Source organism: Orussus abietinus, unplaced genomic scaffold (assembly GCF_000612105.2).
Source record: "Orussus abietinus isolate OABI.00-Male unplaced genomic scaffold, Oabi_2.0 scaffold35, whole genome shotgun sequence".
In the NCBI taxonomy this organism is placed as follows: Eukaryota; Metazoa; Arthropoda; class Insecta; order Hymenoptera; family Orussidae; genus Orussus; species Orussus abietinus.
The window spans coordinates 266,352-282,032 of NW_019394237.1; the positions used below are offsets into that span (position 1 = coordinate 266,352).

General features: G+C 46.3%; 2 protein-coding genes across 5 annotated transcripts in view; both read right to left on the minus strand.

Annotated features, from left to right (window-relative positions):
* The window catches only part of LOC105695021 (collagen alpha-1(IX) chain), a 72,165-nt gene extending 71,252 nt beyond the window's left edge, over nucleotides 1-913 (minus strand). For both annotated transcript variants that reach the window (XM_012416237.2, XM_012416236.2), the window contains exon 1: nucleotides 530-913. In XM_012416237.2, coding sequence (XP_012271660.1) covers nucleotides 530-540 — 11 coding nt within the window. In that variant the 5' untranslated portion in view covers nucleotides 541-913. The remainder of the gene's footprint in view (nucleotides 1-529) is intronic.
* A 2,536-nt stretch (nucleotides 914-3,449) lies between these two features.
* LOC105695024 (putative inorganic phosphate cotransporter) lies at nucleotides 3,450-15,366 on the minus strand. 3 transcript variants are annotated; one of them, XM_023432013.1, is made up of 4 exons: nucleotides 12,348-12,491; nucleotides 11,260-11,320; nucleotides 6,508-6,731; nucleotides 3,450-6,311 (listed from the first exon to the last, which is right to left on the minus strand). In XM_023432013.1, exons 2-4 carry the CDS (start codon nucleotides 11,282-11,284, stop codon nucleotides 5,088-5,090), a joined length of 1,473 nt encoding a protein of 490 aa, XP_023287781.1. In that variant the 5' UTR covers nucleotides 11,285-11,320; nucleotides 12,348-12,491; the 3' UTR covers nucleotides 3,450-5,087. The 3 variants fall into 3 exon arrangements, with proteins under 3 accessions (XP_023287781.1, XP_012271665.1, XP_012271666.1); XM_012416242.2 differs by lacking the exons at nucleotides 11,260-11,320; nucleotides 12,348-12,491 and adding an exon at nucleotides 15,239-15,366; XM_012416243.2 differs by lacking the exon at nucleotides 11,260-11,320 and having other exon boundaries at nucleotides 12,287-12,493.
* Nucleotides 15,367-15,681: the final 315 nt, after the last annotated feature.

A 15,681-nucleotide genomic window follows, 5' to 3' on the forward strand; every position in this document is an offset into this window, starting at 1 on the left:
CTCTACATGTACATTCCTAATTATTTTTAATCACCTGTTCACAATAGACCATGTAACCTCGCTCTTAATCAAATAAACCAGAATTTGAACGTCTCTCTCACCTGGTCCACACCTCAGGTCGACCAGAATCCGAGAAATCGAGGAGGCTCGCGCACGGTCGGCGGCCTTCGGGCCCAAATTCAAAGCACTCTCTACATGTACATTCCTAATTATTTTTAATCACCTGTTCACAATAGACTATGTAACCTCGCTCTTAATCAAATAAACCACAATTTGAACCTCTCTCTCTCACCTGGTCCACACCTCAGGTCGACCAGAATCCGAGAAATCGAGGAGGCTCGCGCACGGTCGGCGGTCGGCGGTTTTCGGTCCCAAGTTCAAGGCACTCCCTCAACATATACATTCCTAATTATTTTCAACCCCTCGTTCGCGTCATCTACTCTGCCCAATACCTAGGTATTACTCCTTAGAAGTACAACCCCGCTCTTAATAAATGAAATGTCAGAATTTGAACGTCTCTCTCTCTCACCTGGTCCACATGTCGGATGGCTAAAAGCTGGTCAGCTCCAAGAGGTTCGCGAGTTCGCGGCGGTCGGCGGCCTTCGGGCCCAAGTTCAAGGCCGTCCCCACCCCCGGCGACCTTGGCCTTGAGGTGGTCCCGGTGCGACTGCCTCCCTGGGACTCTTCCACCTCTCCGCGCGTCTAATCGCCGCCGACCGCGTCCTGGGTCCTTACCAAGGGCCTGGAAACCCCGGGAACGAAATCCCCAGGACCCTAGGACCCTCCTCCAGGACCTCCTCGTTGAAAGATTCACCTCGCTCGTTCCCTCGGGACGTCACCTCGACACTCCCCCCACTTGGTCCAGGACCTCGCGGAGAGCCTCTTCCGCGCTCGGGGGCTCCTTCCTCTCGCGACGCCGGCGGATTTGAATTTGGCTCCCACGTGGCAGCGACGGCGACGTCCCTGCGACTGCCGGCGCCGCGGCGCCCGGCGCCGGTCAGGGCGTCCCCATCTCGCGGACGGTCCGCCAACTCGCGCCTACTTCGGGACGCACCCCCTCCCGAGGAAGAGGTGGACGCGGAATCCGTCGACGCCGATGCGAGGACCGGCGAATTCGGACAAGGATTAGTCACCTCCCGGTAGACGGGAGTCCTTATCACCGCCGGAAGTGACGCGTCTCGGCGGATAAGGAGAGAGAGAGAACTTCCTTTCTCGCTCGTTAAGGCCGCCTTCATATACATTCGGCTAAAAATACCCAATTTTCATTGTTCCCTCCCTTTTTCAAAAACCATTTTTTATTCCCTCCAAAATCATTCCAGGATTTTTTCCAGAGTCCCGAAAATTCCCATATCGTTGATTATGCCGTGTATATCCACTTGATTAGGACTTGTCAATTTTTCCAGTTAATTTATTTAATCATTAGTCATGCAGAGGTGCAGGGACGATGATTGGTGTACGATTAAATTGTTTAATCTTGATTGTGTGGGGCAAATCCTTTTTCCAGAGTCCCGAAAATTCCCATATCGTTGACTATGCCGTATATATCCACTTAATTAGGACTTGTCAATTTTTCCAGTTAATTTATTTAATCATTAGTCATGCAGAGGTGCAGGGCCGATGATTGGTGTCCGATTAAATTATTTAATCTTGATTGTGTGGGGCAAATCCTTTTTCCAGAGTCCCGAAAATTCCCATATCGTTGATTATCCCGTATATATCCACTTAATTAGGACTTGTCAATTTTTCCAGTTAATTTATTTAATCATTAGTCATGCAGAGGTGCGGGGCCGATGATTAGTGTACGATTAAATCGTATAATCTTGATTGTGTGGGGCAAATCCTCGGGGAGGATCCTTCGGGATGCCGGAGATACGTCTTCCCTCCGGTTCGTCTCGGGAGCCTAATACGATTACCGATCTATCTCGAATTGCGATCGATAGTACTTCCTGAGCATTATCCCGACCGCGCAATTAACGGAACGGTTCGATTGGACGTTAATCACCGGCTAAGTTAACCGAGTCCGAAGAATCTGGAGCAGTTTTCCCTGCTGGGACGATCCTCGCAGCATCCCTGCGAATCTCCAGATATCCTTGCCACATCTTCGATCTCGATTAAATCGATAGAAAAACGATTCCAAAATATCCAAACGATTACCTAATCGATATGGAGTACGATGAACCCCAGAAAAAAAAATTAAAAAAAAATAAAAATATTGTACCAAAGAAATGTTCCTTTGAATAGTACCAAAGAAATATTTTGCAAATTCAGAGGATAATTATCTCACTCGAATTAATTGGATAGAACGTTTCCCCGGAATTATGACAATTATTCGAAATTCGAGTAAAATAAGTATTCCTCGAATCGGCGAAAACATTTCATTGGTCCAATGACATTTTTTGTTGTTTTCTCGTTAAATGTACTTAAGTCGCGATATTGTGGAAATACGCACTTGAGCCATTTCCATAATTGTCGTTATTATTTTCTCGGGAAAATGAGATCTTCGAGGAGAGACTTTAATTAGACGTGACCAAGGCGTTGTCACCGTGGAAATGACTCCCGATGATGCAAGGTAATCCTTCGCTGTATTCAGGCCGAAATGATAAATCGCGTCGCCCGAGGAAATGGATGACTGCATGAATATGATTGAAAAGTCGCGCGCCGCGGCGTAGAGCTCAATTTCCCGCGACCGGCCGCGCGAAAAGCGCCCTTAACTCGCGCCGTCGTACTCCGGCGACACGGGGCGCGGGCATGACGTCACGGATCAATCGTGTCAGGAATTCAAATTGAATCGTGAGCGACGATAATGCCGATATCTTGGGACGGGAAATAAAGTCATCGAGTCTCGTTGCGAGCACGTCGAGTGGATATACATGGAGATGACATTACACGTGTTACTCGCATCGCAACAGTTATTAAGTGTCATCACGTCATGACAACACGTGTCATGTCATTGGCCCCCCAATCATCAGTTCCAACAATTACAGAATAATTGTCGCATCATTAACAGCACCGAGGAAAAAAAAAAGAATCTTCGACTAATACCAAGGAAATAATTTCTTAATTAGAAGAAAAATTAATTCAACCAAATGAACTGGAATAAATAAGTCGCAGTGTCTCCTCGTAAATATGACGATTTATTCCAGTTTATTTTAATCAAATAATTATCCCTTAAATTAATTAGATTTTTTCCTTTTTTTTTCCCCCCTTAAAAGAAAGGCCCCTTGGGTCAAAGGAATCAAGTTTTTTTTTCGCGGCGTAATCATCTCGTCTAATCAATTCGAGTCGGTCTCATTTCAAGAAATTAAAACCGTGGAGTCGTTCCAAGTACTACTCCGTTCCTCGGAATTGACATACAATACATCAAAGAGATCATCATGACGGTGTACGTAAAGCCTGATTATCAGTGATCTCTCGTTATCACCGGCCCGGGAAAAAAAATAGTTCCGGGCTCGCTCTCAGGGACCTTGTCACATTTATTAATAAAAATTCGTTCACAGGGAGGAGTCTACCTAGGAAAATAAAACGGTTAATTAAACGTCGAGTAAAACTGCCGAGATCGATTAATCCGAAAATCGATCCGCCGATGAAGCGGCCAGTGATAAGGAGGGACATCTCCCTTACCGACCGCTGATGAGAGACGAAGCTCTCGAGAATTTCTACCGCATACTGTCGCCATCTATTGGAGCGATTCGTCACTAATTTGTCGATACGCGTGTTTAGAAATGTCGAATTGACAAGATCAGACTGACATTGTCGTTTTGGCATTGTTATGTAACATTGACATCGCATTCCTCGCATTCCCTCTATCTGGAATCGGACCATCGAGTCCCTTAATCTATTTCCTTAAGTCTAGAACGTCAAGAGACGATAACGATAGCGCCGATTAAATCGATGACGATTAATCCGATCCCGATCGATCTTGGAACAAAGGCACGCGATAATGCCCGATCTCCGACAGAAGAACGCGGAAAGAACGCCGCTTTTTTTCCGCCGTTTTTTAATTATAAGTCCGGTTCGACTGTCGATACGTTGTCTCGTCACGATAAGAATTGCGTCAAGTGATAAGGAGATCGAAATCCCGGGAAATCACGATTCGTGAGTGTATGTACAAATTTTGGGATGACAATGGAGATGAGAGAAGGCCGCCTCTCGTCGAGGGATAACATATGACGATTTTAAGGTGGGATGAAAGTGGCGTCTGACAATTCGATTAATCACTTTTCTCCGAATGGTCTGCGCCGAATCGCGTCAAACTTTACCACGTGGATGTGGAGGCCTTAAGGGAGGTCCCAACACCCTTTAAACTTAATTCCTTGCAAGAAATTAAAAGTTATTTGTAATAGAAATTTTTTAAATTTCTAATTATATGGGTGTCAGGACCTCACTTGGAGCCTCCGGATTTATGGGCGGAAATTTCGAGCGAATTGGTGCGAGTGATTTGGAAAAAAAATTGCATTAAGGATTGAGTTCTCGTATGACACTTTCATATCGCCTTAATGACTAGTGCATGGCGGTCCCCCTTGTCGGATAAAACAGCACCCCTCGAAAGAGAGAGACCGCCTGCGACGTAAAAATCACTGTCATCGAGTGATCGTTGCGCAAGTACGGCCTCGCGAGGTCTAATCGCTCACTATCGATGATATCAGGAGGATGATTTTGCGGGAGCGAAACTAGGAGACGACTCCACGTGTCCGTCTAATAGAATCGAAACGCTAATTAAAAGTCGACTATAAAAATCGAGGATGACTCCGAGTCGTCGGGATATTTCGACGTACCATCCCATCAGTGCACGGACGTGATAAAAAAAAGACTAGGGCGCTAGGGAATCCCCAGCGACGACCTTGATCTCTATCCAGAGCGCCGCCCCGGTCTGCAGCCTCCCAGGGGGATTCCTGGAAGCCGCCGACCCGGCAGGGAGCCTCCCAGAATTTCCTTCAAATCCTCGGGATTCCCCCAAAAGGGGAATTCCCCCAGGCCTCTCTCTCTGCCGAGGCTCTCCTTCTCTCCTATCTCTTGAGATTGCATCCACCTATCTCCAGAGGTCGAATCCCGTGCTCCCGGTCGGGAACCCTCGGGACCCATCCACCTCATTTCCCATCCTTGGCCTTCTCCCCGGAGAGTCTCTTCCGCCTCTCCTCTCGTTCCTTCTTCAAGAACTCTGGATCATTCCAGTACTGCACCTCCCCACTGGCATAGACTACGAAGATGAGGTTGGTGACTATGAAGACAGCCAGGACGATCCAGAAGACGAGCCTCCACTGGGAGATGGTCTGATCAGGAGTGAGGACCCCAACTACGTAGGGCGTCAGGATTCCCGTAAAAGCGCCGATCCCATTAACAATGGCCATCAGAGTCCCGGAGTAATTCGGACTTAGGTCCAGGGCGTTCACCTTCATCCCTGGATAAAAAGTCCCCATAAGGGTCATCCCTACGGTGAACATGGCGACGACGGCGACGCGGTCGCAGCCGGCATAGGACGCGGCGATGATGAAGAGTCCGGGTCCAATCGATGCGATGGTTGTGCCCAGCTTCCTGACGTTCGTCCTGGAGATGAGGCCAGCAGTGATAACCCAGTCGGCCAGCCAGGAAGATAGGATGCTGCAGAGCCACATGCACAAATAGGGCAGCGAGGACAACAACCCGTTGCTTTTTATGGAGAACCGGAGCACGCTGCTCATGTACTTAGGGAGATCCGTCACCATAGTGAAGAAGCCCCAATCGTGGCCTATCTGGGCTGCTATCAGCGCCCAGACGGGGACAGAGGTCAGGAGGTGTTTCCAGGGGACTGGGGGTGGCTTCTGGTGGGTGTGCTCGCTCATCCTCTCGTGCAGGTACTTCTTCTCGGATTCGGATATGAACGGGTGCTCGTTGGGGTTGTTGTAGCACACCAGGACCCAGACCAGGAACCAGAGGACCCCGACTGACCCGAAGAGGTAGAAGACTGCTGGCCAGCCTATGGCCGAGTAGTGGAGGATCAGACCGGACAACGTCGTCGTGAAGACGGTGCCCAGCTGGGCTCCTGCGAACACCATGGACCCGATCTTCGATCGCTCCTCTGGGGGGGTCCATTGGGCCAACATCGCGTTCAACGCGGGGAAGGTTGTACCCTCCCCTAGGCCCATCAGGATTCGCACTACTATTAAGGCCGTCGAATCGCCCCATTCTACTGCCAGGGGCGTTATCAGGGTGAATAGCGCCGTCGAGAGGATCCCAAGACCCAGGGAGTACTTTCCACCGAAACGTTCCGATAACATCCCACCTGGCAGGTGGGTCAACACGTAGCCCCAGTAGAAGGACGACAGGATGATGCCCTGAAGGAGAATTAAATGGGTATTAAGGGCTTATCAAAGGGGAGGGCTCTCTATTATCATACTTTTCTCCGGTCTGGCTGCACCGAATCGTTTGAAATTTTACCACAGGAGTGTGGAAGCCCTGGGGAAGGTCCCGACACCCATGAAACTTCTACTTTATTCCTTGAAACTTTTTATCATTTTTATGGTGTATTACCTGGGTGTACTCGTCCCAATCGTAAGTGCCCCCCGACGACACAGGGGAGTCCGAGGTGTTGTTCTCCATTGGACAGGTGTCATCTCTGCTCTCGTTATGGTGTCCCGCCTCGGGGACCACCATCTCCGTGATGGCGATCGATAGACAAATCCTCATGGTGTAGGCGTTGAACAGGGCCAGGAACCCCATCACCGCGAAAACCCATCTCTGCGGCACCCGGACGCCTGAAAATGAGATACAAAAATCATATTCCAAATCCATTGGCCATAAATCCACATTAAGGGGACATGGAACTGGGATTTACTCCTGAAACATTTCTCTGAATTAATTAATTAATCACGCCGAGTCGTTTGAAATCCCACCATGTGATAGCTGAGGCCTGACCCCCATGAGGTCCCATCTTCCATAAAAAAATATTTTTAATGTTCCTAAACTTCGGAAAAAATTATAATCTCATCGTACCATAGGTCCTCCGTATTCGGGTGGGAAAAAATTCCAAAATAATTCCGAACGATATAGGAATTGGATTTTCGCCTCCCCCCCACCTTAATCGTCTTATGCAAATCGGGATAATTGGGAGGGCCTCTCTTCGACGAAATTTCCGCAGCGAGTGGGACTTAACCTTCGCGATCGGTTGCATAACGCCCAATTGCCCCATCGACTGGTATTTGCGCAACGACATTGTCGGCATTGACGAGGAAAACTTATTTGACACCGAGGGAACTCGGCCTTACCCGGAAAACGTTCACTTTCCGTGAGACCATGCATCGTCTCGGTGCATTCGTATGCAAATTCGCAGGATGCACCGCAAGACGCGGAGCGTCATACCGCCTATTGTCCCTACTCGGAATTTATGTCCGGCTTTTCATTGTTTCCGATATTAACTCTCTCTCTCTTCGTTTTCGGGAGAGACATCGAGGATGAGTCCCCGAGGTCGGGGACCACTTCCGACCGGAAGTGCCGAGGACAGTTTCCATCGAGTAGTCCAATCTCGTACGTGGGTGGGTTCGCTAAAACGGCGAGGTTTCTCCCCTTCTAGGTGGAGGCGGAAAACCGCAGGAGAGAATCGCAATCGTATGGCCTTACGGAATTAGGCATGTAGGCTAAGGCCTTACCTCTTCGCGACATGCTTTGAGGGGCCCAGGCCTTTTCCATGTTGTTACTCCTCAAGGTCTGAAACCCACCTTCACTCTTATATGGAATTTCCCGGGAGACTTAAAAGAAAATTACACGACGCGGATTTTCTAGGATGAACCTCGCATTCTATATTTTCTCTCTCTCTCGTTTTTTAACATGATTATCATGCTATGGGGCACCATGTTTCTCTCACGTTGTTACTCTTCAAGGTCCTGAATCTGCCTTGACTCTTCGCGGGACATAAAAAAAAGATTGCGTATTTTTTTTGTTTTTTTTTTTTTCTGTAATTGACATGTATAGCATATTCTGAGAGGGGCTTTTCCATGTCGTTACTCTTCAAGGTAGGAAAACCCACCTTGACTTTTCCGAGGAACTTCACGAAATAAATCATGCGATGCAGATTTTTCTCGTGTGATCTGAATTTCTACATTTTTTTTTCTCTAATCTTTGACATGTATTGTATATACTGAGAGGGGCTTTTCCATGTCGTTACTCTTCAAGGTAGGAAAACCCACCTTGACTTTTCCGAGGAACTTCACGAAATAAATCATGCGATGCAGATTTTTCTCGTGTGATCTGAATTTCTACATTTTTTTTTCTCTAATCTTTGACATGTATTGTACATACTGAGAGGGGCTTTTCCATGTTGTTACTCTTCAAGGTAGGAAAACCCACCTTGACTTTTCCGAGGAACTTCACGAAATAAATCATGCGATGCAGATTTTTCTCGTGTGATCTCAATTTCTACATTTTTTTTCTCTAATCTTTGACATGTATTGTATATACTGAGAGGGGCTTTTCCATGTCGTTACTCTTCAAGGTAGGAAAACCCACCTTGACTTTTCCGAGGAACTTCACGAAATAAATCATGCGATGCAGATTTTTCTCGTGTGATCTCAATTTCTACATTTTTTTTCTCTAATCTTTGACATGTATTGTATATACTGAGAGGGGCTTTTCCATGTCGTTACTCTTCAAGGTAGGAAAACCCACCTTGACTTTTCCGAGGAACTTCACGAAATAAATCATGCGATGCAGATTTTTCTCGTGTGATCTGAATTTCTACATTTTTTTTTCTCTAATCTTTGACATGTATTGTATATACTGAGAGGGGCTTTTCCATGTCGTTACTCTTCAAGGTATGAAACCCACCTCGACTTTTCCGAGGAATCTCAGGAAAGGAAAAAATCAGGGCGCAAATTTTCTCGAGTGAACTGATTTTTTTTTTTCTTTTTTTTTTATTTAACTCTTAAGAGGATCCTTCCCCAATTTTCCGACTTGAAGAACGCCACCAAAAGAGACTTTAACGACGCGATAAGGGAAAGTGAGGATCCCCATTAGCGATTCGCTTTCTCCTACAAGATCGACGCGCGATGAAAGCAAAATCGATCGCGTCGATCGATCCCACCCCCCTAGGCCGACTAATCGTAATTAACCGAAGAACGCGCCGGATAAAAATTCCACGACCAATCGACGAAATTTCCAATTAATTACCCCCAGAAGAGATGAATTATCTCCCAAGATAATCGCCATTACCGAGCCGCAGCGGAAAGCGAGGTTCACTTTCTAAAGTCCTCCGCCTCCACCCGGAGGCTTTCCTCTTGGAAAAACTTTCCGGAAAATCAAATTGAACGCGTCAAGACCTACTTGACGTTTGTCCTCCGTCGAAGTTAATTAAACTCGGCCGAGATAAGTAGCCGGCCGATTTTCGGAAGATACAGGAACTGACCGCATATCTCCTTGATAATGATTACCGTGAGACATCGATAAGGGGGAAATCGAACACGTGTACACATCCATCCTCTCGTTACAGGTTACATAATTGCGACACATAATCGCGCATAACGCCCGACGTAAGAATCGAAGCTAAAAGAAACTATCCCCCGGAAGAAAAAAGGGAAAAAACGAGGAAAAATTGATAAGAAAATCATTCCCCCACGGCGCCGTTTTTTCTCCCTCTCATCCCCATTGTCCTCTCGGTACAAGAGGGCGCGATAATCTACCCGAGGGGTATCTGGTAATTAAATCTCGCAATTAAATCCCCCCGGAAAAAAGTACATGTCTACTGGAGATCTCCCGACGATGGGAAATGATTTGGAGACTCGATCCCTCCCCCCCTTTCTGGATCTCCTATCTTATCACCGGTAAAAAATAACTTCCCGATCGACGAAGTAATCCGCGGGAAAATTGCCAAACGCGACGTTACGTCTATTAATTGATGTGATATTTAAATTAATATTCCTGGGATTTTCTTATTTCGGTGCACTAATTTTTTTTTTCTTTTCTTTTCATTTTGTAATTGCTCTTTACGACCACGCGGAATTTTCGGACTTCAATTGTCCGCATTCCGCGCGACTCTTCCTATTTACCTGCCGCGAATTAAACGACAATCGTAGCGATGACTCGCTCGTGTTCTTTTTCCTCTTTTCTCATGTTCCCTCTCGCTCGCACACACGAGGGAGGCGGGGATTAAGAAATTACACGTCGATTTCGAGACGAGGTGATGCGACTCCTCGATAAGATACCGCGCGGTGTGTACGTTTTCGAATTTTTTCTCTCAATTTCATAAACACCGCGCCGGGAGATGCGCACAACGAGACAAGTGTGCAAATATTCCGGGATCCCTGAAAAAAAAAAAAAAAAAAAGAGAAGAATTCCTAATGGAAATTATTCGGGGGAAAAAAGGAGAAACATTACCGTGCCAAAAGGCCGTAATTATATACGTACGCAAATTATTTATACATAAATTTCTCCCCTTTTTTCACAAGTCTCGCGAGTGTGCGCGAAATGCCGACATTTAAATCCTGTAAATTAATGAAAAGTGTGGAAAAACTAATGAACTTAATTCGGAAGAGTATGTATTGAAATTATTTATACATTAATTAATTTCTTTCTTAGGGCGGTCGTTAAATATGAGTGATATGAACAATGTCGATATACGTAAGAAAGAGGAAAGGGCGATAAATTTTCCGACCGGAAGTGCAATGTTTATTGCGATCTTCGGCGCGGAGTGATCGATGCGATATGCCTGGACGTAAGTTGCGATAATAATCGATTAATCGAAGATCTTTTTCAACCGGTAATTCCAGGGCGCGGAAAACAGCGCGATTCCCTCCCGCAAGAACAGCTGATACGAGAAGTGCGAGATCGCGATTTGGCGATAACAATCGATCGATATCCCATTCCCTCCCCCCTTTACCGAAGCTTCTTCCTACACATTTCCTTTCGCTCGAACAAATCGAAAAAAATCGATACTCATAACAAGATCGATCTAAACAACAGAAGGATCACGAGAGTGTTTCGTTATATTTTTTGGCACTGGGAAAAAAAAAAAAAAATAATCGAGGAAGATCATCGCACCTTACAGGGGGATCGATAAATCCCGATCGATCTCGCCAAACTTTGTCCTATAATTTATAACATTCGAAAGAAAAGAAAGAAGAAAATCGGGAAAAATCGTCACTTTTTAAAGCGGGTCTTCTAATTAAATATCGATACGGCGCGGCGGATCGATGGATCGCGATCGATCTCGTCAATTCTTTTCCTTTAAGTTTCAAATCCTCAAAGAAGGATGTTTAAATTTAGAAAAAATTGGGATAGGTCGTCATTACTTACAACAGGTCTTCCAGGCGGACAACATGATCCCGGCGTGGCGGATCTATCGATCGCGATCGATCTGATCGACNAATGGAAATTATTCGGGGGAAAAAAGGAGAAACATTACCGTGCCAAAAGGCCGTAATTATATACGTACGCAAATTATTTATACATAAATTTCTCCCCTTTTTTCACAAGTCTCGCGAGTGTGCGCGAAATGCCGACATTTAAATCCTGTAAATTAATGAAAAGTGTGGAAAAACTAATGAACTTAATTCGGAAGAGTATGTATTGACATTATTTATACATTAATTAATTTCTTTCTTAGGGCGGTCGTTAAATATGAGTGATATGAACAATGTCGATATACGTAAGAAAGAGGAAAGGGCGATAAATTTTCCGACCGGAAGTGCAATGTTTATTGCGATCTTCGGCGCGGAGTGATCGATGCGATATGCCTGGACGTAAGTTGCGATAATAATCGATTAATCGAAGATCTTTTTCAACCGGTAATTCCAGGGCGCGGAAAACAGCGCGATTCCCTCCCGCAAGAACAGCTGATACGAGAAGTGCGAGATCGCGATTTGGCGATAACAATCGATCGATATCCCATTCCCTCCCCCCTTTACCGAAGCTTCTTCCTACACATTTCCTTTCGCTCGAACAAATCGAAAAAAATCGATACTCATAACAAGATCGATCTAAACAACAGAAGGATCACGAGAGTGTTTCGTTATATTTTTTGGCACTGGGAAAAAAAAAAAAAAATAATCGAGGAAGATCATCGCACCTTACAGGGGGATCGATAAATCCCGATCGATCTCGCCAAACTTTGTCCTATAATTTATAACATTCGAAAGAAAAGAAAGAAGAAAATCGGGAAAAATCGTCACTTTTTAAAGCGGGTCTTCTAATTAAATATCGATACGGCGCGGCGGATCGATGGATCGCGATCGATCTCGTCAATTCTTTTCCTTTAAGTTTCAAATCCTCAAAGAAGGATGTTTAAATTTAGAAAAAATTGGGATAGGTCGTCATTACTTACAACAGGTCTTCCAGGCGGACAACATGATCCCGGCGTGGCGGATCTATCGATCGCGATCGATCTGATCGACGGATGGGTCGCGAGGCTCGCGGAGGTGTGATCGGTAAGGCCGCGAGGCCGCGAGTGATCGATCGGCGGCCTGCGTGGACGCGATGCGCGTGCGCGACCGACTGAGCACCAATCGCCGATAAGTTCGCCTTTTATCGGCGCGATCGGCCGCTGATAAGATAGGCGTGGTGCCGATCGGGCATGATAAGAACCAGCCAATCAGGCCACGGGGAAGCCCGCCCCTCGCCCCAGGGGAAACGGAGCCTCCTGATTGGTCGACTGCCGCTCGACCGACCATCGATCGGCGATCGATCATCGATCACCCATGATCGACGATTAGGGCGGGCTTCCCGCGACGCTTCCGCGTCTTACGTGCACTTTACAAATTGCATCGACAATGTAATCTTGGGGATAAGATGGAGGGAAATTGAATTGTTAACCTTGCCGATCGATCAAAATCGATTGGTATCGATTACCTCGACTTCTCACGCCGTGGATTGTAATAACTTTGATGTAGTTTTCAGAGAAATTAGGGAAATTAAGAAATTAAGAAAATTCGCCGATCGATCGGTCCCCATAGAGTATCGATCACCGATTAGAGTGGATCGATCGATCTGGATTTTCGACCAGGGCAATTTTTTTTCATCTTTCTTCCTTCCTTCCCGCCACTCTATGTTCTTGGGATTCTTTTGTAAACCTTGTTATCGCGTGTCGAGTATTATTGTCCACACAATAATCGGTGTCAAAGACGGCGTCGAGAGGTCGACGCCGATCGGTTCTCTGACACTGTTCGATCAATCGATAGCACGATATCGATCGCCTTCGGCAAGAAATTCCACGATCATAAAAGCGATTACGTTGCTCCGTTTTTTCGGATAAGTCGAAGACGAGGAGCAGCTTCAAATCGATCAGGCTTATATCGCCCGTAAAATATACGATATTGATTCCCCATCGATCCCGATCGGCGCCAATTACCATTAACAATTTCTCCCACGATGCATCCGAAAATCTCGTGACCAAATCTCTGGATGTCTCTTTCTCCTTCCATCCCCTCTTTTGTCTATCTGCCCGAAATAAAGATCGATAGAAAAAAAAATCCTCTTCGATCGATCGCGTTAATCGATCGGCGCCGATTTCACTAATAATTCCTCTCACGATACATTAAACTATCTCACCTCTAAATCTCTATGTTTCACTCCTTACTTCTATCCCTTCCCTTTTCTCTCTGCCCGAAATAACGAGCCATCGAAAAATCGTCGACGATCGATCGCATCGATCTCAATCGGGCGCTGATTTCATTAATCATTTTCTCTCGCGATGCACCAGAATATCTCACGACTAAATCTCCAAGTTTCTCCCTTTTTCTCTCCCCTCTTTTCCTCCACTATTCGAGTAACGAGGCATAAAAAAGCAAAATCGTCAACGATCGATCGCGCCAATCGATCCTGCCGAAGGCCGAGGCCGCCTTGCAAATACTTCCGAGAGACTCGCGCGTTCTTTTTTTCTCGTTTTCCTCCTTTTTTTTCTTATTTTCCTCCTTGTCTTTTATTCTTCCCTTTTCCACGCCAAGGCGTAACGATAACGGGAACCGACACTTACGTCTCTTCTCGTTACGGCTAAAAGTGCCACGTACGTAAGTCAATTATTTTTTACAGCCCGTGCGACGTTTCCGGACGGAGGGGGCGACTCGGAAATTGTTTCAACGCTCGTGCAATAATAAATTAAAAATTGTCCACGCAGTGGATTTACACTTTACAAGGAACAGTAAAACGTCCGACCGTGGCCTGCACTGCGAATCGCAATTCTCGCAAGTAACTTATTACCCAACTGTGTTTCTTTTCATTTCAATATCCTATTTTGTATATATATATTTATATAATATTTTATATATATACGACCTAACCATTGACGTACCCCCCTAATTTTTAAAAACAAATCTCCGCCGCACTTTGCAATTAATTCCGCCCTCCACTCTGGAAGAGATGTCTCCCCTCCAAGTGTCGGTATCTCCTACACACACGAGTGGCGAGTTATCGCTAATCAGTGGTATTTATCGCTAAGTGGCTAAACTGAAGGAAAAAAAAGAAAAAGAAACTGAATAACTGAGCGGTCCGATAAGCCCGATAAATCCGCGAGCTCTAGTTTTCGCGGTGGCCGTTACCTTGCACCGTCATATCGCTTCGGAATTATTTATCGACGAGTCAACGAGTCGATTTAGAATGTACGCGACAAAATTCCATTATAAGAGAGGAGAGAGGAAAAAAAAATTATGGAAATCGAGAAAAGAAACTACGTAATCGAGGGAACAGCTTGACCTGTCACGGCCGAGGGCGCCGGGTCGGATCGGCGACCTCGAGCTTCGCCATGATCGACTCTTCCGGGTTAATCGACCGATCGAGGACGATCACACCTCTGATCGCTCAGGGGTGTCCTGTTTTTTCCATTTTCCCTCCCTTTTCCGAGCTAATTTGATAATGATAAACCACGCACGAGCGAGCACCGTGCAGTCTACGTGGCGGGATTTTTTAAACAATTAATTCCCACGTGGTAATTATCGCGACACGGAAATGTCAAAGTGAACAATCGTTTATTCAACTTTTCGCACCTTATCGCACAATGCATCATCGTATTAATATTTCTCCTCGAGGGTGTGGAGGCTCTAAGAAAGGCGTAACACCCGAGAGACTCGAGTTTCCATGGAAAATAAAAAATTGTTTATAGGAAAAGATGAGGAAGAAATGAAATTTCAGGATTGTAGGGACCTTCCTTAAGGCCTTCCTGACCACGTAGCGAAGTTTCGGATGTTTCGGTACCCCCAGTGCGGAGGAAACTGAGTAGACCGTCAGGTTGGCGGATTTGAGCGGCGCTTTCGTGTCGCCTTAACGAAGGCGAGGGTGGACGTACCTTCACAGACGCACCTGACGTCCCTCCTTGATTCGGCGACCCACCTGTCCAAAAGTGGCCTTCTTTCCATTGCCCTGTCGATTCGAATCTTGTGCATCTTGACCAGCCTCAATTCCGCGGTTGACCCTGACCGTGAGCCGCCTTAAGGCGCCGCCGACCCTGACCTCGGCCTCCCGAAGACCGCCGCCGACCCGAACCTCCACCTCACCTGGGACTCGTAGTTTTCGGCCACGGAAGAAAATTTAAGGATTTCCAAAATTCCTCGTTCCCAAAATGTCGATAACTCCGTCGAGTTCCTGCACTCCCGTCCAATCACTGCTACGCACTGTCGGTGTATCACTGTTTATTTACATGTCCGATGTAACGAGGTCCCTCTCCCTGCCACAGTCCTATCCGCGATCTTTGGTCTTTCTTTCGATGTCTCTATCGACCTCCTTCCTCTT

Coding starts and splice junctions, on each gene's coding strand:
- LOC105695024 (XM_012416242.2), bottom strand. CDS start 15,335: ATGCACAAGATTCGAATCGACAGGGCAATGGAAAGAAGGCCACTTTTG. Junction 6,732..15,238: donor CGTCAGGTGCGTCTGTGAAG/GTACGTCCACCC, acceptor TCTCATTTTCAG/GCGTCCGGGTGCCGCAGAGA. Junction 6,312..6,507: donor ATTGGGACGAGTACACCCAG/GTAATACACCAT, acceptor ATTCTCCTTCAG/GGCATCATCCTGTCGTCCTT.